Source organism: Ostrea edulis, chromosome 2, assembly GCF_947568905.1.
Source record: "Ostrea edulis chromosome 2, xbOstEdul1.1, whole genome shotgun sequence".
Taxonomy (NCBI): domain Eukaryota; kingdom Metazoa; phylum Mollusca; class Bivalvia; order Ostreida; family Ostreidae; genus Ostrea; species Ostrea edulis.
In genome coordinates, this window is record NC_079165.1 from 28,289,021 (window position 1) to 28,312,886 (window position 23,866).

At 35.5% G+C, this 23,866-nt stretch overlaps 2 protein-coding genes across 6 annotated transcripts; one reads left to right on the forward strand and one right to left on the reverse strand.

Moving 5' to 3' along the window:
• Positions 1 to 996: 996 nt before the first annotated feature.
• On the reverse strand, positions 997 to 15,464 carry LOC125680749 (uncharacterized). 4 transcript variants are annotated; one of them, XM_056153584.1, is made up of 6 exons: positions 15,245 to 15,464; positions 13,408 to 13,572; positions 12,196 to 12,354; positions 11,313 to 11,522; positions 9,129 to 10,297; positions 997 to 1,510 (listed from the first exon to the last, which is right to left on the reverse strand). In XM_056153584.1, the coding sequence occupies exons 2-6, from the start codon at positions 13,562 to 13,564 to the stop codon at positions 1,313 to 1,315; spliced, it is 1,893 nt and encodes a 630-aa protein (XP_056009559.1). In that variant the 5' UTR covers positions 13,565 to 13,572; positions 15,245 to 15,464; the 3' UTR covers positions 997 to 1,312. The 4 variants fall into 4 exon arrangements, with proteins under 4 accessions (XP_056009559.1, XP_056009560.1, XP_056009562.1 ...); XM_056153585.1 differs by having other exon boundaries at positions 15,153 to 15,464; XM_056153587.1 differs by lacking the exon at positions 12,196 to 12,354 and having other exon boundaries at positions 15,153 to 15,461.
• On the forward strand, positions 1,810 to 7,877 carry LOC130051565 (uncharacterized). Of its 2 annotated transcripts, XM_056153588.1 has the most exons (6): positions 4,290 to 4,316; positions 4,515 to 4,661; positions 4,773 to 4,942; positions 6,236 to 6,428; positions 6,522 to 6,656; positions 6,955 to 7,877. In XM_056153588.1, the coding sequence occupies exons 4-6, from the start codon at positions 6,293 to 6,295 to the stop codon at positions 7,770 to 7,772; spliced, it is 1,089 nt and encodes a 362-aa protein (XP_056009563.1). In that variant the 5' UTR covers positions 4,290 to 4,316; positions 4,515 to 4,661; positions 4,773 to 4,942; positions 6,236 to 6,292; the 3' UTR covers positions 7,773 to 7,877. The 2 variants fall into 2 exon arrangements, with proteins under 2 accessions (XP_056009564.1, XP_056009563.1); XM_056153589.1 differs by lacking the exons at positions 4,290 to 4,316; positions 4,515 to 4,661; positions 4,773 to 4,942 and adding an exon at positions 1,810 to 2,688.
• Positions 15,465 to 23,866: the final 8,402 nt, after the last annotated feature.

A 23,866-nucleotide genomic window follows, 5' to 3' on the forward strand; every position in this document is an offset into this window, starting at 1 on the left:
TATTAAATTTATGAGACGACGATGCAAGAATGCAACGACATAAAACCTCAACCGTGCGCATTTTTTTTTCTGCGTCGTAAATCGAAGGTTTTTATAAGGGGTGTATATATGTAGTTCTCTGATATGTCCTAATATTTTTCAGAGAGTTACAGTTCTGCAACTACTTGTACTCGTTTGAATTTTCCTTGTATTGACTTTCCGTGTAATTGATTACGTCAAAGTCAGGTGATTCACCACCATGATAAGGCCTAGTGAATATAATATGAAGGAATTTTTAATACCCCCACCCCTCCCTATTTAAAGTTTATGGTTGAAGTGTTTATCAACACTTGCATGATATTGGCACTAACAGAAAGGAAAATACAAGAAATTCTTCTGAATCTTTCCATCACTTTATATGCTACATTTCCAACAGGAAAAATGATGACACGGCGAAAAACATCAATGAAGTCACAGTCCGTGTTTCCGTCACAGCCCGTGTTTCCTTCTCGGTTGAGAAAAAATATAATAGTACAAACATGAGTTTAGAATTCTTGTCTGAGGATTGTTTTATGATCATAAGGCCAGAGATCAATGTTTGCTCTTCTCTTAATTTTCTATTCTTTACAGGATTTATGAGTTTGGTATTTTCACTTGTTCATCATCCTCCGAATCTTCTTTGCCAACACCTCTCATCTAGGAACCTACTCCGCTCAATTGTTTTGCCAAATTAAATACATAGCATGCACGTCGTTTGCGTTGAAAATAGATTAAATGCCTGACAAAAATAAAATGTTTTAAAAATATTATCATATATATGTGATCTCAAATTACTTTCATTAAACCGCAGAAAGGTCATATCTATATAGCCCAAAATATTGATATATATGCAGATATGAATTTTAGAAGAAAAAAAGTACATTAACTAGATATCTGACTAGATGGGAAAAATTCCGCTATAAATGGATATCCACTTCCGCCTCATCGTAGAAACTGAAAGCAAACACAAGTCTTCAGAAGATTGTCAATGTAGGCTTTTATTTATCTCGCAGAGAAAAAGCGCAAAATCATGATTACACCAATTTGTGCATTAACTCTGACTGTGCCAAATTTTAAATACGCTAAAATAAGTCCACATACAGTATATGATTTAATACAATATGATCTACATCACATGCATCTCCTATCTAAAGAGGACTTCCACATTAGCACGAATTATTCATATCATAATCAAAGTATTGAGAGTACTGATAGGTTGAAATACTATTAATATAAGCACTCTTTCAGAGTTTATTAAATTTCAATCATGTTCTTTAAATCAAAACAGTTCTTTTTAGTCTTGTACATCAAAACAGTAGACGTGTTTAGCTTTGTCGACCCGAAGACCGACCGTGGAATCGGCGAAAAAATGAATGCAGGGAAACAAAATGGCGATGAATTTCCCAGGAACTATGTCTTCCCACTTGAAGTATGGCGTTGGATCGTCGTTTGGGAGGTAGAAACTGACGTAAATCTCTCGTCTCTCAGAATCCTGGGAAAAAAGTTTTGACATAGTCAAAAATAATCTTTAATTGCAGTTTTCTCGTAGACACCCAGTTGTTTAAGGTGTGTTGTTGATTGTAAATGTATTATATAATGAATGTCCTAGGTTTGTTGTTAATTGTAATTTTATTATAGAATGTAAATAACTTTTAAGGTATCCGAACCTCATTAGACCACGTGACTAAAAAGACGATGTCGGGACATATCGGTGTAAGTCGGAAGGCGTCGGAAATTAATAAAAGTATTTTAATAAATAAATAAAAATGAAATAAATAACTATTTTTTTAAATTTCATTTTGTTCGTCAATCATTAAAAAATAAAATACGTTCAAGTTTGATGTTTCCGTAAAGTCTCGCACACACGAGATGGTGGGAAAATCTGTAATGGCTGCGCCCCTGAAAAAAGTCGTGCGGGACAAACGCGGTCGTTTTACGTCGGATATAGTCAAAAAAGGGGAGAAGGATGACAGCACAAAACGACAGAAGGGTATTAGAAACATCGTTGTCGAACATAATTACCCCATTGGACATTTTCACGACGATAACAACAGATGTGAAGAATGTTGTCCGGGAATATCACGGTTAGTGAATTCAAAAAAGATAGAAACGGAAGATTGGGGAAAGGGTAGGCGTGTTGTAGAATTGAGATGTTTGGTCGATTCCTTAAGCCACTGTCTGTTCTGTAGGATGGGACCGTTATATCTTGCGCATGAAACTATCAAAGGTGAAATGAAGATGGGACTGGGGGGGGGGGGGTATTTGTATATACAGTGTATTAACTGCGGGCAGCTGAATACCATCCCATATGGCAGTACATACTCCGAGCCATCGACAAGAGGACAGAGAATGTTTTCAGTGAACACAAAGTTAGGTGCAGGTATGTACTGTGTGTTTATAATTGAGAAATTGTACAATGTTATTGTTTGCATATTCAATTATATGTCACACCCACAGAAGGTTTGAAATTTGCTGAATATGTTTTGTAGCAATGATTGACTCAATTGGAGGCCCACAACGAGTCAATAATTTCCTTACAACGCTTGATCTCCCATCAATATCAAACAAAAATCTCAAAGCCATGGAACGACGAGCTGGGCAAATAATTGAAGATTATGCAGAGAAAAGTATGGCCATTGCAACTAAAGTATCATTTGACACTGAAATGAGGTAAGTTTTTCAAAGTACACAAGGCTACAATAAAATATATGTGTGTTTCCTATTTTAATTCCCCCTAACTTAGGTAAGTAAAACATATGTTTTACGGCGTGACCGTGTTTGAGGGCGAAGCAAAAAAAAATTTGGCATTAGTATCTATATCCAGAACAGAACAAAAACAACCCGAAGTTAGCAGGATTTGATCCGCCTATATATTGAACGCGGGAAATATAACGCAACTGATGTAAACAGTACATTGTGACGTCATATTCAGCGTCGTATTTTAGCAAATTTACAAACATAGCGTCTGAACCACAACAACAAACATGGCGTTAATGGTGGAGTGATTATATATGATTAAAAAAATAAGATTTACATGCTTTTAAGAAATTTTTGTAACATCTCAGAACGACGTGAACTAGGGTAGACGAGATTCAAAATGGAGAAATACATGTCCACGCGATAGTATTCGAATCGACGCCATTAGTACCAAAATTTTCAAGTTCCATAGGTATGGTTTAATTTTTCATTGTTTTCCTATATTTTCCTTTTAAACATGTATATACGTGTTACCTATAGGGAGAGCTCCGCTCTCACGGCCCTTCGGGCCGTGAGAGGGCTTCGCCCTCTATTATTTTATAAAAAGTTAAACATTTGATCAAAATCTTAGTTTTTGATATGCTGTAAATACAGACCTATCTACATTAGAATACTTTTCAAACAATATGATTGATTGATTAGATATTGTTAACGTCCCTCTCGAGCATCCTTCAATCATATGGAGATGAAGGGCTGTAAAATTCAGGCCTATGTTTGGCGCTTACAGCCTTTGAGCAGGGATGGGTCTTTATCGTGCACAACAGCTGTGACACAGGACCTCGGTTTTTGCAGTCTCATCTGAAGGACAGAGAAACTCGAATGCAAATGATATAAAACATTCCTGTATCATCAATAGAGTCTGCAGCAAAAATGTAGATGTAGGGTCGGGAAACCAAAAACACACATATATTTTATTTAGGCCTAATATGTTTGAAAGATTGACATAATTGTTATTTGTAGTTTGTCAGAAATTTTTCAATTTAAAATACAGGGAATCATGTAGCCTTTGTAGGCACATACTGTGTGCGACTCGACACAAAACACTAGGTATTATGCTATTTGATACTTTCATTTTGTAATTTGATATGAGTGGATAGGTATTGACTCATTAGAAGTGAGTGCCCTCCTATTTTATTCAGACTCTATCAATTGTGTGCTTCAGGAAAAATTATAAATGAATAAGTGAAACAATCAAAATATGCCATGTACCTTCAGAAATTATCATTCATTGTAGTGACATTTCAACTATGGAAGAAAAAAATGTACCATTTGTCCATCATGCTACTTTTGATGAGGAGTTGGGTACTGCAGCTATAGATGGTGAATTCCTAGGGTATGTAATATTAGAATGTTGAAACCTATGTTGGAAATGACAAAGTTGTTACACTTCATGTGCATATATAGATAACATGTATACCTATGCGAGTATAAATATGATACAACTAAAATAATTTCAGTAATCCTGCATCACTTTTGAAATCTACAAGTGTGCTTCAAGACCAGGAGGAAAGTGGCGATTCTGGAAATGATGATGATGATGAGTAAGTGCAACAGTTCTAACATTTTCATTATATACTATAACACTAACAACAGCATATTTTTTTTAAATCTTGGGAGTGATCTGACTTGTATCAATGTACCAGTTAAACAGACACAGTGCTTGCACTTTTACAATTCATGCACCAGAGAAAAGCCTTGATTAATTGGAAATATACATTATCTTGTGTTATTTATTTCAGGAATTCTAACCCAGCGCAAGTTTGTCTGCCAGATCGAGATTCACAAAATGTTGACCATTCTCCTCAGACTCCAAAACTAGTTTGTCCATCACATGTAGATTTACAGGAAATGGACCTTGCTCTTCACACTCCACAAGGAATAGTCAAGTAATTCTCATATACTTTAATGCTTTCATGTGATACATTTAATTTCGTTCATATATATTATCATATTGTGAACTTTAGTGCATTCTCATTCTATGTGGACATTATTTATAGTGAAACTGCACATATAGACAAAGTGTCAGGAAGGTCATTTGGAAAAGTCAAGATGAAAAGACAGGGAGTGGCTGTTTCAAAGAAGCTGAAATTTAACCCATGAACAAGAACAGGAATGACAGTTTGTGCTGACCATGGCTGGCAAAAAAGGGGATTTGATAGTCTAACAGGTAAGAGAATAAATTATAAAAGTGTAATGTGGAATTCTGCTGAAAACTGTATAAATTTTCATTTTACGCCATAAAACATTTAAACATTCAACAGGCCATACATTTTTGGTCAGCAAAAGTAAGTATGGCAATAAAGTTCTTAAAACTGTTATTAAACATCGAACTTGTTCGGTTTGCAAATGGTGGAAACGAAATAGACCTGGACAAAAGGTTCGCAATCACAAATGTGTCTGGAATCACAAAGGTTCATCAAGACAGATGGAGGCTATGGCTGGGATTCAGGCGATAAAGGAGATGATGTCACAAAAGACACCAGTTGAAGTTATTGAGGGTGATGGAGACAATACTGTGATATCAAGGATTGAGAATGAACTGGGTGTAAGAATAAAGAAAAAACTTGACCGTAACCATTGTGTTAAAAATGTCACTAAACATTTATATGACTTGAAGAATAGTAAAGCCGCAAAGATAAGCAATCAGGTGATTCAGCACTTCACAAAATGTATCAAGTACATCTTCGCTAAAAATCAAGGTGATCCAGATGGCATGCGGGAAAACTTGGAAGCATTAGTGCCTCACCAGTTCGGAGACCATACCAAGTGTGTTCCAAGGTTTTGTGGATACAAGAGAAGACCAGCTGAGACATACTTGCATCGAAGTTTACCGTACAAGACATCACTGAGTGACCCAGTTTTGAAAGAAAAACTTGATAAAATCTTTGAACCTGTGATTGCCAAAGCTACCTTGTATAGTGATTTAGGGTCCAGCCAAGCTTGCGAACATGCTAATCGAGCAGTCAGTTTACGAGCACCAAAACACTTGCATTATGGGGAAAGTCAAAGCCTTGACTTCCGTGTAAAAGCTACTGCAGCATGTATGAATGAAGGTCGCAAATACTTACCGGAGGTAGACAAGTTTGATGTTATATTGAGGTGTTTGTTGAGTTTTGTTCAATTTCCTGTTGTCAGTTTTGACCATTTTTTGCAGCTTATTTTTGAAAATTAATATATATTACTAACAAAAACTCTTCGATGAATGTGTATATTTTCAAAGTAAGAAAACCTTATTTACATTAACTTTAGGCTAATATTTATTGTTATAAATGAAAGGTGAAGATAACGAACAGTGATGAATCTCATAATTCATAATTTTTGAATTACTCGAAAAGAATGATGAATTCTTTCTTGCTCATTCTTATTCTGACAGTGTATATACTATTACTTTTAGGTATTTAAAAAATTGATGAAATCTTTCTTGCTCGTTCTTATTCAGTGTATTTACTATTACTTTCAGGTATTTAAAGAACACGGATTATCCCCTGGTCATCATACACTGAAATATTCGGAGAAGATGGACATGGAAAGACAGAAGAGACAGGAAAGATCAAAGTTGCCTGGAAAGAAGCGCCGTCGATTGGAATTGAAGCAGGAGAGAATTACCCAAAAAGGAGCCAATGAAGCAGCTGAAGGAGATACATATCAATCAGGTAAACAATAACTTACAAAGTGTTAGTTTATGAATAAATCTTGAAATTGATTGTTTGTATATTAGAGATACATGTATATTCATATTTCATCAGAAGTTGGACTTTCTGACCAAGTCGACATCCAGACTATTCCTGATGCAGTTCCCAAACCAGGATTCACCAAAGTCGACCACCTGAACGAAGTTCAAGAGAATAGGGTCATTATCGACCTAGAAACTACAGGATTGAGTAAGAAATATTATTGACTTCCACATTTTAGCTGACCTTAGCTGAAAGCTCAAGTGAGCTTTTCTGATCGCTTATTGTCTGTCGTCTGTCTGTAAACTTTTTACTTGCGAATATATAAGGAAAATCTATAAATATGGGCCAGGGTGACTCAGGTGAGCGATGTGGTCCATGGGCTCATTGTTGGAGTTTTGAATACCATTACCAATTCTGTATTTAGAGTAAATTACATGTATATAGATAGTTTATATCAATATGTGTTTTCATAAGTTTTCAATTCAATTTTATGGATCTTTTTCAGTTCAGCGTGGACTAATGCCTCATATCACACAGATTGCTGCACAAGTTATGGATTCTGATGCCGAGTTTTCATATTATGTTTCACCTAAAGTACCCATCAATGAAAATACTGAACAGATAACTGGGATATCCTGGGATGGTGAACACATGACTGTGCACGGAAAGCAAGTGGCAACTGTATCGATAACAGAAGCACTTTCAAAATTTTTAATTTTTTTGAAGAACATTAGCAATGTTGTTTTGATTGCACACAATGGAAGAGTTTTTGACTTCCGTGTTCTATCCTATGCTATATGTAGAGTAGGAATGATGAATGAATTTTCAAATCATGTTTTAGCATTTGTGGATTCTTTGTCATCATTGCGTTCAAAAGTTCCAAAACTTGGTTCTTATAAGCAAGAATTTCTAGCAGAATATTTCTGTCAAGAATCTTACAATGCTCATGATGCAGTTGATGATGTTAAAATGCTAGCTAAGATTTTGTGTGCAAGTGGCATGACAAAAGCAGATTATGTAAAACATTCTTATGCATCAAATTGTCATTTTTTACAAGAAGAGTTCAATCTTGTCAAGGCCAAAAATATTGGCACCCTACATTGTCTTGTTGCCAGTGGTGTTCTCAAATTAGCTACTGCAGAAAATATAGCAGGTTCTGGCCTAAATCTACAACATTTGAAACTTGTTTGGCAGAGAGATGGTGAAGATGGTCTGAGAAATATTTTTACTGCAAAAAATTGTATCGAGAAACCACGTGTTACCAAAGATAAAAAGTTGTTGGGAAATATTATTCCAAAGCTTTGTTCATTTTTTGAACAGTAAATTTGTCATGTTTTATAAGCATGTTTTGTGTTTGACACATGTAAAGTTGATACATTAGCTATTTGGTCTTTAGATGTGAAAAGTAAACTTTATATGATAATGAGCATTTCCTAATGATTCAAGGTCAGGTCGATGTTAGTGACATTTATCATTGTTTTATTAAGAGTTCCTATGCTTTCATTGTTTGAATGATACATTTTTCATATGTCTGTTAATTTTTTTTTCCAAATTGGAATGTTGCATCAAAATGTTTCAATGTTAAGATTTTTGTAAGGGGGGGGGGGGGGGGATGTGGTTCAACATAGTATAATGTAAGTTTCCTATGGTAAATGTCTTTATAATTGTGGTAAACAAAAATATAGGGATTGAACTTCATTTGCAGTACATTATTTGTGAAAAGTTTACATTATCTTTTTTTAAAAAACAGCGATTTTGTACATTTCGCCGTTTTGCACTTGAATTTTTGTATTGGGGGTGGGGGTGTTCAACATAGCATATTTAAAGTTTTCTACGGTAAATATCTTTATAATTGTGCTAAACAAAAATATAGGGATTGAACTTCATTTGCAGCAAAATATTTGTGAAATTTCTGCATCATTTTTTTTTAAAATAGCAATTTTGTACATTTCACCTTTTTGCACTTGAATTTTTATTTTTCTATTTTTCATGTTTTCTCATAGTCAATCTGTCTTTTTGATGTTAGAAGTGTTTTAAAATAAAAATTATGCTATAATAATAAAAGAAAACTTTAAATGTCTATTTATTTCTTATTTTATTTCATTATTTGAAAAAAAAGTTGCAGCATAATTGAAAAATGTTGGGAAATATAAATAATTGATAATATAAGGTAATTTTGCGGTAAATTTTCAATAAAAAACATAGATATATCTTTTAGCATCAATTACGGTCATAATACACACCTTGATTTACATTTTATAAAAATCCGCTAATGTGGGTCGGATACCTTAAATGCAGCAAACCGTATAGAAATCAACGATGTGATACGAAAATGAAGAAAAAATATCAACTTCTTCTAAGTCTTGAAAATTTTAACAAATTGTGACAATATATGACAATGGAGTCGTGGTAAAACACCAGTAATAACTCCCGTTATTCTTTATTTGGAATATGAATCTTATCATTTTGATTTATGTTGTTTGGAGAAAGAATTACACTTCATCATCAGACGGTATCAGTTTTAGAATTCAAAGAATTTGAAACAACCGTTTCGTTTTCGTTTGTTAAAAGTCCCATTTGAGAGTTTTCCCACTCCATGTAGAGACCTCACCAGTTGTAGATGAAGTCACTACGTAAAAATTCAACAGTTAAAAACACATCTGTGCAAAAGAAACTTGCCTGTAAGAACACATTATGGCGGCCCCTGTAGGAATGAAACCTCCTGATGTATGCTAAGAACACATTTGGAATAGCACAAATGTTGGAGGCAAAAGGACCTTTCTGTTCAACAGGGATTTCTTTAACTCGGGTTATCAGAGTATAACGAGCAAACTCCCTCTTGGTTTTTTCTATCGCTTTTGCGCATGCGTTGGCAGTTCTTTCAATAATCAAATTCATATCTGCACCATCTGCAAAAAATGCTGGATTACCTTGCAAGGACAATTGGGCATGAGAAGGTGAAGACACCATTGTTCCTTTAGAGCCCTTACTTCCGATGTCTCCTCCGATCGTAAAAAAAATTTTTTGTTCCGAAATTGGGATCAGCATTTGCAAATTTGTACACATTGTACTGTGCTTTGATTTATCCAACTCTCTACAAATTTCTGAACAGTACACAACCGACCTACAGTTTGGACACAAGACATTTCCGGCTGCCGATTTACATCGATTACATGAAAACTCGGTATACTTTTTTATTTCTTCTGGTGAAAAAATTATATCATTTCGGTTTCTCCCTCCTTGTTCTTCGGGTTTAACAAGACCCATAATATAGCAATCCATGTCGCTCAGAGTCTCTCTGACTGTCGTCTGCAATCTACCGCCTCTACAGGACATTTTGTGCTTCTTCCAATCCGACGACTGGCAAGATTGGGAGCAATAATAAACTGCTCTACATTGCGAACACACAAGAGAATTGTTTTTACATTTACAGTGTGCACATATGGGTGATAGTTCCTCTGCAATATCTGCTTTTGAACATTCGGATTTATGCCTTTTCCAGTCCTTTTTCTGACATTTCTCCGAGCAGTACTTCTGTTTTCTACATCTGTTGCATGTCTTCATTTGACCTTCTACTCCACACAAAGAGCACGTTTCTCGTGTGATTTTATCAGCATCTTTCTCAAAATCTGCAGCTCGGTCATAGATAGCCTCCCTCTCCTCAAGTTCATTGTCAATACCACTATCTACATCTATGGTCTTTGAACATTCGGTTTTGTGTCTCCGAGTCCAATCACTACGTTGACATTTTCTAGAGCAGTATAATACCGCACTGCATCCTGAACATTTCTTTAGCTGATCTGATGGTTTACCACAGAAATGACACGTGTCTTTACACCTATCTGGACCTGTACAAAGATAAAAGTAGAGTGTATTTACAGGACCGGGTATGCTGTCCGAATAGGGCATGTGCAAAAGCCTAATAGCGAGTTTCTTAAAACGCGAGACTGCGCGACGGCGTGTTGTGTATTAACGTATGCGTTTTAAGAAACGCGCTATTCCGCTTTTGCACATGACCCTATCCGAACACCATAACCGGGTCTATATTACACGTACGCACCTCCCCCCTACACACACACACACAGAGAGAGAGAGAGAGAGAGAGAGATTCCAACAACACCAGATACCTAAAAATGTCGGATCCACACAGTGGATACAAGGTCTATTGTACAAGAATGATATAAAGTACTAACCTGCCCCTTCCTTGGGACAAAAGGTAAAGTTTTACGTATGTAAAACATGTACAAAAAAAAGAAGCTAGCACTATATATATATATATATATATATATATATATATATAGCAATTACATGTTTATTGTATTTGGCTTGCTAATTATTACATGTTTTTAACTGCGAATGAGGTTACTCCTATTCGTCCAGTGGACTGGCCTTGCATCCACTTGTGGATCCCACACTCAGAATCCAGTGCTTTATATATACAAGCTCTAAAAAAGATGGCTAAAGATAAAAGATATACGAAAAAAAGACTTGCAATAAAACATGTAATTTGCAGTGTAAATATGTTTTTGGATTTAATATAGTTTTAGTGCAATGTTCTCTCTCGTATATGTTAGCCATTTTATGCAAACCTTTTCGCTTGTCCTGAAGAACGGACAGGTCGTCCCGAAAATTTGATAACCTAATTGTTTGTGTCATTGGTTATTTTACTGCTTTGTATAAATCTTGTATTTGACCTTGTATCCACGTTGTGAATCCTACACTGATAGGTGTTTATATACATGTATATATCTTTATTTTCTTCTAAAACTGGTAATATCTTTACCCAGTACTGAAAAAACCAATAATGAAGACACAATCATTTCTGAAATACTTAATCTATGTAATATGATAGCACCATCTTACAGAATTCCGTCTGCAGACTATCCTCCCAGTCAGCCTCAACATCCCTGCCTTCCTCTGTCACTCCGCATTCCTGTCTGTGTGTGGGCCAGTCCCGACCCTGACACGCCGAGGAGCAATACCAAGTCTTCCAACAGCCAGTGCACAGTCGGCTATTTTCCAAATTTCCACATACTCGGCACTCCTCTGTGTATTTCCGCCCAATGGGATATGCTTAAGAATTAAAAAAGAATTATTTATTATTTTTCAACAGTGAAATACTGCAATTTATCCAATGAATAAAAATAGATATTTTCACGGTTGTTATTTTCTCAGCATGAAGATAATCACAGTATGAAAATATGAACCAGAACAAGCAAATTGCCGGGATATTCATCCGCGATAAACATGTACATAATCACATTTATTTTTATATATAATCTAAAATGTTTCATGTTTGAATAATGAAAATAAAACTGACGTTAAGTTGTCTTATTGCTCAAATGTATTGGTTTATATCTGCGCAACATTGGTTTGAACGTCATGAAATAGATTTTATATCCCACAACAAAACAATATACAGCCTTGTAAAAGGCCCTAGAGTAATTTGTCTTATATAAGGCGCTATATAAATTTTCTCTATTATTATTATTATTATTAGTATACAGAGAATAGCAAAATGCAATGTAATCATTTTCAAAAAATAAAATAAAATGTACATCTTTCTAAACGTATCTTTTCATGTTTATCTGTATTTTTAAAAAAAGAGAATACATTTGACACATATAGAACAATTTTGAAAAAAAAAAAAAATAACGATATCGTATATAAGAATATTCTATAGACATGTGTAGCTACAACAGTTTATTAATAGATTAGAGCTGTTTGTGTCACGTGTACACCTCACCCGCCCCTGTCAGACATGTCGTCTTGTGACCCCCTTTCCAATGTTTTCTCTGACAGTCCCTAGAACAGTACCATTCTCCCTTACAACGACTACACCTTTGTAAATCCAGGGATCGCAGGCCACAAAAACTGCATTCATTTCCTTCATCCATTTTATTTGCTACAAATATATAGGAGGATAGCACACTGTCTACCATTCAGAATGAATTACGAATTTCTTTATTAAATTTTTCAATTATTTTCTGTAACAATCCCGCTAGCTACAACAGACCTTGATTTAAAACACTTTTAGACATAGAATGATTTCATATAGAACACGCAAGTCAAGAACAAGTAATCAATGTAATAAGAAACTGAGTTTTATAGAAATGTATTTCTCACAAAACAGATCACGGAATCTTAAAAAAATAAATAAATAAGTAAATGATAAAAAAAAAAAAAAAAAAAAAACCAACAAAAAAACCGTTTATACTATTTTGTATGATATTTTGCTTGGCCAATAATCCAAACATTTTATCTATACACCCCCCCTCACATTTTTGTACGTTCCATCATCCATTTATCCACAAGATATTGCAACTTGGGTGCAACTTTTAAAACTGACAATACGCTCAGACTTTCAATTTTAACTTTAAATTTCTATATACGGGATATGTTTGCATTCTGCGATCATTATTTATTCCAGATCTACTGGTATCAAACTTTTGAAAAAAATCTTGTTGGAAGACAAGGGTATGTATTTATTTGATGTAATGATTGATTTGTTAGTTGAGTTGACTCCAACAGACAAAAATTTATGTGAATGAATCAAAAGAAGATTTACAAGTACAAAAAGGTCAAGTCTTGCTTACTGTGGCTCAAAAACAAGAAATTAATGACCAGTTTTTATTTTCATAAATACCTTTTAATGTAGAAATTAAAACTATATTTCCATAAGGATTTGCAATATCACAAAAATAAGGTTTAAACCTCAAAATGCAGTATAATCATTTTCAAAAAATAAAATAAAAAATATTTTTCTAACCGAGCCTTTTCATGATGTTTATCTGTAATTGGACTTTTGGAATAGCAATAAATCTAAAAGGAATCTTTGTCATGCAGAAAAATTTTGTAGAAGATTATAATAACGTATACAATGTAAGAATTCTATACATGTGTAGCTACAACAGTGTATTAATAGATTAGAGCTGTTCGTGTCACGTGTACACCGTACCCTCACCGGTCCCTGTCAGACATGTCGTCTTGTGACCCCCTTTCCAATGTTTTCTCTGACAGTCCCTAGAACAGTACCATTCTCCTTTACAACGACTACACCTTTGTAAATCCGGGGATCGCAGGCCACAAAAACTGCATTCATTTCCCTCATCCATTTCAATTGCTACAAATATATAGGAGGATAGCACAAAGACTACCATTTTCAGAAATTCTTTATTACATAATCCAATTATTTTCCGCAATATTCCCGTTAATTGAAAAAGACTTTGATTTAAAACACTTTAAGATACGGAGTGATTCCACACAGAATACGTAGGTTAAGTTATCAATGTAAGAAACTGAGGTTGTGTGGGAACATGTGTTTCATGTTTGTAAATAGGAGAGACTTGGAACTAATTCAAATGCGATAATTTTAACAAGTTTAATGGCGTTGCTGAAATGTCGTGCCTCAGGTTTGAAATACTTCAATAGTGGTGCTGAAATGTTGCGCTTCAGGTTTGAACCTCTTTAATGGTGATGCTGAAATGTTGCGCCTCAGGTTCAAACCTCTTTAGTGCTGGTGTTGAAATGTTGCGCCTTTCCGAACTTGTTGCATTAAAGTGAAATAATATCAACTCCAGTTTAGTTACTGATTATCCACTATTCGGTTACTGATTAACCACTATTCAGTTACTGATTATCCACTATCAGTTACTGATTATCCACTATTCGGTTTCTGATTATCCACTATTTGGTTACCAATTAACCACTACTTAGTTACTGATTAACCACTATTCGATTACTGATTATCCACTATTCGGTTACTGATTATCCACTATTCGGTTACTGATTATCCACTATCAGTTACTGATTATCCACTATTTGGTTACTGATTATCCACTATTCGGTTACTGATTAACCACTATTCGGTTACTGATTATCCACTATTTGGTTGATTATATACTATTTGGTTACTAATTAATCACTATTCAGTTACTGATTAACCACTATTTGGTTACTGATTATCCACTATTTGGTTACTGATTAACAACTATTCCGTTACTGATTAACCACTATTCGAGAATTAAAGTTTCACCTCAGAAGTCCGAATGACTTCATCTCTTGCAACTTACTGCAACAAGTCAGACTGTCTTGTTTTCTTGCAACATGTCATTAGCTTATGTTTTCTTCATTTGCTGAATACAAAATGGCCCTCAAAATTGTATAGCTTATTGCAGCGGTCAGCCGGTTTCGATCTTCGGTGACCAGAGAGCTCAATTGGTATCTAGCATCTGACTAGAGGTTCAGGGGGCCCGGGTTCGAATCCCGGTCTAGTTGCATATTCTCCCTTCCTATTAGATTTGGTGTCGTGATAAAGACGATATAACTTGTACTTTGGGAGAATCTATATTTATTTCAGTCCCAGCATGCACAGGTTTCCTGTTACATTCTAATTAATGAATATGACATCGAACAACACCCGACTTTCCAAGAAATGAAGCAATTTTCAAGATACCTTAACACACAAATACCTTTAAAATCTTATTAAACACCAATGGAGGGAATGCTAGATTTCATTTCCTGCAAGAAATTTATATGACCGAAGTGAAAGTAAATGTAGCTACTTTCAATTTACTTTTTCACTTCTTCGTAAAATCATATCCCTCTTTTGGTGTCTAGTGAAAAGGTAGCAACAAGAGAAAGTGTCCTATTTCTAATTGAAGAGAGATCTAATGACAAACGCGTTATGATGATGTTACATACTAAAAAGTGGACTTCAAAGAAAGGTGGAATCCTAATCTATAGTTGAACACGACAACTTTGTGACACAATAGGAAATACAACATGTTCTGTACCTTAGGCTTTCACGTCTGCAAAACGACCTGCTTCCGTGTTTTCGTTGAAAACAAAACGAAAGTATAACCGTGTCGTGATTTTCGTTTTTTTCAAAAACGTGTAACGCCACTAACGGTAACTGTTGTGGGTTAGTTGTCATCGAAATGAAGAGGAAAAACACGTTTTAACTATGACTTTTCAGTCTAGAAGAATAAAGTATATTGGCCAATCCCCCAGAATAATTTCTTTCAAATTCCCTGCTATTATAAAAATCTTAATAGAAACACAACGATATCGCAGTTATCGTTCTTTGCATTGCAGTTGCATGTGGACAGACTACCAATTATTTTGCTATACATTCCTTTATAACATAGAAATTAATATAAAAAATTCCACCGCCTCAACTTACCTGAAACTTGGTACAGACTTAGAACAATTCAAGTCCAAAAATATTTGTGAATCTCAGGAAAATCCACCGCACACAAGTCCTGTTATGACATCGCAAGTAACCCCTACCCTGCATATTTCCATTTCCCTTTGAGAAGCAGGTAAACAATGGCCTATTTACACCCTTCCTACTACACACTTAAGAGCAGAATTTCCCATTATTATAAGTTTTTAATTTTTTTCAGACCCTCTTCTTTCCATCTATGCCCTATAATAACACAAATCCACCCCACATACATCCCCAAGAATTTTTAAGAAAAAACCTCTATTTATAAACAGGCACTACTTGCGTCAATGAAATAGGGGTAAAATTAGTAGTCTGTAACCATGTGAACATTGGCGGTAGGGGAGCCGGGAGTGGGGCTAGAGTTAGGCCCTATTGGGTACAGAGAAAAGCCTCTGAGGACCGATTTTACAACTTATGATAATTATAAACTTTTCTAGTATTCTGGGATTCGTTTACAATCGACTATTGTGGGCAATGCACCCAAAAGGTTACAGTAGTCGGGCCAAAATGCTGACATTGTCCCAAATTACAGCCAAAATGTATCATCCTCTCCCAATCTGACGGTGGTTAGATGAAAAGAGAATACGTTTTGTTTGTTGCATGTCCCTTCGAGAATTTTTTACTCATACTGAGACGTCACCAGTTTTTGGCGAAGTACCACAAATTTAGACCTACATGCTTAGAGCTCAGTTCCTTCTTTAACGTGCAAACGCCTTACACGACGCGGGACCTCCGTTATTAAGGTCATATCCGAAAGAACTGTGATTCTCACTTCTGAATGCCGAGCGACTACTACCTATGTTTTGGCAATTTTGAGTAACATTTATTGTAAATTGTCGATGCAACAATGGCTGTGCCCAAAGTTCAACTCCGCGATTTCAAAGAGAGAACAATTCAGTCTCTTGCCGCTTTTCTTGGGCCGACTGAGTTTGAGAAGTCTACATGTTATCAAAAATTTCCATATTGTCATAAAAATGGTACTGTAGCGATTTGGACGGTCTTCTTGCATTTCTCTTTGCAGAATTTGCTCAAATACCCTGTTTGATTGACACCTGCCTATTTGAATAGGTAGATATAGATACACCGGCTACATCTGCGTATACACGTTGATATATTTTTTTTTGTCGGTTAGGGACAATTTGCAGACAAAACATGCATCTGCATTAGGAAAAAATCATATGACTTGGTGAAAATTTTAGCAATATGATGACAGATTATATGCGAAGTCGCGTCTGTATCTTTTCCACGCATGAATATTTGAATAATACGAGAAATGCAGGAAAGTTTGTTAAATAAATTGATCATATTATGCAGCTGGACGAACAACTTTTCCAAATAAAAGGGAAAAAAAAAATAATTGCACATGTGTATAACACGTCATCAGGTATTAAATTCTACCCAGCAACCCACTGTGTACAACAAACAGCACTATATCGCCCCCAAACAGAGAAATTAAATGTTATCTGATACTAAATAGATAACCTTTAAAACTTTCATAATATTCTTATAGTATTTTGTAATTATTCAAGTTAAGAAGACACCGCGGATTTAATATGGAGGAAGGGGAGTGGGTAACGCTGACTCGGCAAAGTTTAAATCTGCACCCCGAATTATGAACTCAGATTTTGAAATTAAGAAAAACGCTTGTAAAAATTTTCATTAATATTTTTGTTGATATGAACAAGGAATCCATCAAATAAATAATATATAAGTAGTCGATTTCCGACTGAAGTTTCAGCATTGTAAATATATACTGGGAGCTGATAAGATATACGAGCATTTGTTCAACTTAAACAAATCTTTTAAGGCTAAAAGAAATTCTGTATTCTGTGAAGATATTCAACTTCACCAATAATCTCAATTTTGTCCTGAAAAGAAAAGAAAATGTTTAATAATTCAAAAGTGCACAAAGCTCGACCTATTTTGATAAATAATATTTTATGTCAAACACTGAACAAAAATTTGAGCAAAAAATAAAATAAAAATATCCCTGTGACATCAGTATTTAGCTTAACGTCAAAACACAGCTTTTGGAATCTAACGTAATCACAGACAAGATTTGTTTGATGGAAAACTTGAAATGAGTTATATCCGCAAAAGTGTGCAATCCTGTTATAGTATATTGTGTAAAAAAAAGAGTGCAGTATACCAGTTAAAAGGGTAAGTCCCTCTCTAAATCCACCCCAGATATATATCATACATTACAGATATTATAAAAAAAAAAATTAATTTAAATTTCAAGGGCATTTATATTCACCTTTCTTTAAAGATTTTTATTTGCTAATTTTGTTTTTAAACAATGCATATTAGATCTATGTAAATTTCTATCAGTGTTTCTCCATGTTCATACAGTGTCTAGAGTGGTATTTTATCCTATATGGCGCTATGTATAAATATTATTATTATTAAATTATGATAACCTAATTTGGTCCCTATAATATAGTAAACATGTGTGGGAAAAGTCATTGTGTGAGAACAGTAGTGGTATTCAATAGGTACCACCATTCTCCCGTCAATTTTTGTAGATTGACGTCACAGTTTAAACAATTTATCGTCTGTCGTCATTTTTCATTGAAAACGTCACATCTAGTGCACGGGGGCTCTAAGTTTTTGAGAGACGCAACATACAGTACAGAAAAACAGTGGTAAAGTATTACACGTGTTCATGGAAAGTTAAAGAATACGAGGAAATAGTACATATATAATGTCAAATGGTCACCATATCCCCCCCCCCCCCCCCCCCCCTCTAAAACATGCATCGGAAAGCTGACTATTCAATCATCAACATATGAAGTTATCTTTAGGGGTCAAATTAGGCGCATACCAAACATAGACTCAGCGTACATATTAGTCCGCCCTTTTACCTGAGGAGAAGTGCATTTACCTGACCTGGATGTTTTCTTCCCGTTGACTAAATTAAAAACACAACTTATCTTCATTTTTTTTAACACCCTTTAACTCTATTTTTGGAGGTTCTACCACATATCGCATCAATACATATATTTGTCGCACTCATTGACCTACATGAACGTTTCCTTTCTGCAGAGTAAAAACGATGACTAACGAATTGCCCCCAGAAGCTTCTTTTTTTTTTTAAATAATAGTGTTTTCTTTCACACCCTGTGCGTTAATACTTATGCGACACCAACCGCATGAGCAAGTTTAAAACAACTTTATATTCGTTATCAATATGTTTTTACTTGGTTCCTATTGTCTTCTAAGTCTGTGGATAAACGGGTAAAATTCCTGAAAAGGTCTGTCATTGTCCACACACAAATACTAGTATACATGCGTGGACTTTTGTAGCCGCGTGAACACCTGCCGCCTGCGCCATGTTGATGATTTAACAGTATAATATTGTGGTTTTTTGTTGTTTATCAAATCAATCCTATTACACGTAATCACACCGACATGCAACGGGTAGGGGGTGTAAAGGGGATAATACAATGAATATAATTTTGGTGTAACCAAATGGGGGTGGGGGGGGGGGGGGTATCAAGATTATAAAACAGTTACGCGAATGTTCAAGTTCATTGATTGTGCGTACTTATTTGGTAGTGTCATGATGGCTAACTTCCTTTTAAAACTTGAATGAAATGTTATTATCATTTGTATATTCCTTTTTTACTTATAACTGCCTAGCTGAGTAGCTCAGTAGGTTAGCACGGCGGTTGTTGTTTTGGTAGGCCGCAGGTTCAAGTTCAAAAGGAGTTTTTTTTAAAATTGTTTTCAGATCACTTTCTACTAAAACTGTATTTTTTGACACACTAAAGTAAATTCGAAAGTTTTCAATTTTAAGATATTATTGTACATATCTTCCACTTTTCATCCACATCATTTCTATGGTGCAACATTCCTTCTGACCGATTCACAATTTTTCTTCAAATTTTGTTTTTCACTTTAAATGATCAAAATCTACAGTCCAATATGTTTAAAAGGTTTCACAAAAAATTTAGGTCATATATCAGGACAGAGCTCATTATAAAGAGTTTATTATTGGTTTTAAAAACAAAGATTGAGGTGTGTTATTGTTTACGAAATTTTCAAAATAAAATGGATATCGATCCAAGTTTATCATATGTATCACATTTCAAGTATTCTTTAGGTAAAAATATCTCATTTAAAAGTTAACTTTGTGACTGCACAAAATTAAGCTGCTTTGAATAACAAAATTAACGTTTCACTGGTGTGTTTGTAAACATAAAAATACTCGAGCCTTTGTTTACATAACACAAAGTTAAGTCTAAAATATTGCTCTTATCCTTGCATTCAGAAAGTCCAATTTTTTGGTTGTCAACATTAATGAGTTATATTTTAATTTTTAACATCAAAAATGAAAAATATCTTTTCACAAAACGTTAACATTTAATTGTACCACATGACTTCGCGACCTGTTTATTCCATAGGAATTTCATGACTACTCGGGAAACAGTCAAAACTATTGCATGTCCCGAGGTAGTTTCGAGGACCCGGGAAACTGTTGTCAGAGGCCGTAGGCCGACGACAACAGTTTCCCGGGTCTTCGCCACTGTCGAGGGGCAATAAATTTGACTGTTTCCCGAGTAGGTATGGAATAATTGTTTTATTACCTAATCTACTAATCGGGCAATACTGAGTTTCTCACGTTACCGGAAAATAGTTCGTTACGTGACCTGGAAACAGTTTATCACGCGATTGGGTAATAGTAGGTCACGTGATGAACTGTTTCACCCCCTGCTCATTTTGTGTATCTTTCTCTTCTGATTAAAGTTGGAAAACAGAAACAAAATATGTAAGATCAATTTATATAGTAGATTAGGTAATAAAAAATATGTAATATCAATTTATGTAGTAGAGTAGGTAATACCACGGAATGGCTTCATGTAGTCGGAAACCTCTGTCGATTGTTAACTCTGACATATCATTAGTATGATTCGTTGATTACTTTTAGTACTTTACTGTGAATATTGCTTGCATTTTCATGAACGTACACTATATGTTTATCTTGTTATGGACATGGACACGATTGAGCTGAAGATTTTATTATGCTATTTTTATTGTTTACAATGATTAACTAAAGTATTTCGAATGGTCAACCAAATTTTGAATATCAGTTTTTGAGTTACAAGTGAGATACAGCACTCACAATTCTTTGTTGTGTAAACAAGGCTCGTGCCATGTTTTTGTTTACATATAGATTGCTTAATAAAAAATAGCATGTTTAAAACAAAAGGAGATGTGCTAAACGTCTCGAGCCCATGTTTCGAATGGTGATTGATGTCGAGGGTTAGTGCGAGGTAAAGAATCAATAACCCTTGACATGTGAAAATGAGAGGGAAGATGGATGACCCATATAAAAGGTAGATTTTTAAGAAGGACAGACAAGGTTCTTGATAGTGCAGTGTCTAAATCCCCGAGCACGGTACTATGATGGTGTGTGGGTGGTGCGGATTAGCCCAAATGAGAAAAAATCAAAACGATAAAGGTGCACCTGCTTAGAGCATGTTTTGTGCACCAACACCAGTTTGTATAAATTGCATGTAATTTAGGGTCATCATTTATTATCTACACCAATATGAATACAAACATTAACATAAAAGGGAAATATGAGTTTTCACTAGTCTGAATTAATCTGACTTTGATGTATACCCTCTACCCATATGTTTCAGAACAAACGAACAGACAACAACAACAAAAAAAAACAACCCAAAACCCCCCCAACAACTGCCCTCTGCCACCAATAGGTAGCAGGGGACAGTTCCGCACTATAAGCCTACCCCATATTTGAAGTGATATTACATGTGTAAAAATGTATACAATAATTTTAAGATGTATGTCAAATGTAGCTGAGTGCTTGATAAAAAGGTTGATATACAACATGTAGGTGTCACCATGATTCCTAGCATATAGATGGGTGCAAATACGAAACTAAGACATGTGGTCAGTTGCTGAAGAAAACCCGGTGAAAACGTGCATGCTCCAGCAAAAGGTCTGTAGCTGAGAGGGAAGGTGGATGGCCCCATATGAAAGGTAGATTTTTAAGAAGGGCAGATAGGGTTCTTGATAGTGCACAGTGTCTAAATCCCCACGCTTGGTACTGTGATGGTGTGGGGGTGGTGCGGATTAGCCCAAATGAGAGAAAATCAAAGCAAAAAAGGGGCATCTGCTCAGAGCATGTTTTGTGCACCAGCACCAGTATTTATAGATTACATGTAATTTAGGGTCACAATTTATTAACTACACAAATATGAAATACAAGTATTGACATAAAAGGGAACAAAAGATGTTTGTAAAACACATATGCCCCCATGGTGCAAAATTGAAAAAGGTTATACACACACATCATTTAATTGAGAGTAGTATCACCAATTCAAAATACTGAGCAGACAATATCTTCTATGTCAAGAGTGGATTGACCATGTGACCTAAAAATCAGTAGGGGTCATCAATTCCTGAAGATGTACCAGTGTACCAAGTTTGATGTATGTCAAGCAAAGAGTTCTCAAGATATTGAACGGACAGTATATTCCTATGTCCAGTTTGACCCTTGACCTTTGACCACGTGTCCTCAAAATCATTAGTAGTCATCTTCTCCTGAAGGTGTGCCAGTGTACTAAGTTTAATGTCTGTCAAGCAAAGGGTTCTCAAGATATTGAGCGGACAATATATTCCTATGTCCAGTTTCACCCTTGACCTTTGACCACGCGAGTGTCATCTTCTCCTGATGATGTACCAATGTACCAAGTTGAATGTCTGTCAAGCAAAGGGTTCTCAATATATTGAGCAGACAGTATATTCCAATGTCCAGTTTGACCCTTGACCATGTGATCTGAAAATCAATAGGGGTCATCTTCTCCTGAAGATGTACCAGTGTAACAAGTTTGATGTCTATCAAGCAAAGGGTTCTCAAGATATTGAGTGGACAGTATATTCCTATGTCCAGTTCGACCCTTGACCTTTGACTATGTGACCTCAAAATCAATAGATGTCATTTTCTCCTGATAATGTACCAGTGTACCAAGTTTGATGTCTGTCAAGCAAAGGGTTCTCAAGATATTGAACGGACAGTATATTCCTATGTCCAGTTTGACCCTTGACCTTTGACCATGTGACATCAAAATCATTAGGGGTCATCTACTTCTTAAGATGTACCAAGTCTAATGTCTGTCAAGCAAATGGTTCTCAAGATATTGAGCGGACAGTATATTCCTATGTCCCGAGTAGATTGACCCTTGACCTTTTGACCTGAAAAACAATAGGAGTCTTCTTCTTTTCATAGCCAACCCACATATGAAATATCATTACGATCAAAAGAATGGTTCTCAAGATATTGAGCGGACAACATGTGGTCTACCGACCGACAGGTGCAAACCAATATGCCCCTCTTCTTTGAAGGGGGCATAAATATAATTTTTCATTAGTTTGTCATAATCTGACTTTGATGTATACTCCTTACCCACATGTTTCAGAACCAAAGAAACTGTCTCCCGCCACCATAGGTGGCAGGGGACAGTTTCTTTGATTTTGAAACATGTGGATAGGGGGTATATACACCAAAGTCAGATTATGACAGACTAATGAAAAAAATCATATTTCCCTTTTATGTCAATACTTGTATTTCATGTTAGTGTAGTTAATAAATTATGACCCTAAATTACATGTAATCTATAAATACTGGTGCTGGTGCACAAAACATGCTCTGAGCAGGTTCCCCTTTCTTGCTTTGATTTTCTCTCATTTGGGCTAATCCGCACCACCCCCACACCATCACAGTAACAAACATGGGGATTTAGACACTGTGTACAATCAAGAACTCTATCTGCCCTTCTCAAAAATCTACCTCTCATATGGGGCCATCCACCTTCCCTCACAGCTACAGCCCTTTTGCTGAACCCTGCATGTTTTCACCGGAATTTCTTCAGCAACTGACCACGTGTCTTAGTTTCGTATTTGCACCCATCTATATGCTAGGAATCATGGTGACACCTACATGTTGTATATCAACATTTTTATTAAGCACTCAGCTACATTTGACATGCATCCTAAAATTATTGTATACATTTTTACACATGTAATATCACTTCAAATATGGGGTATTTCCATTTTTTGAAAAAGTTGACCGGCCTGTAGTGCGAAACTGTCCCCTGCTACCATAGGATGTGAAGAGGTAGCAATAGCCAGATCGTACGGAGACTGTTTCGTTTGGTGA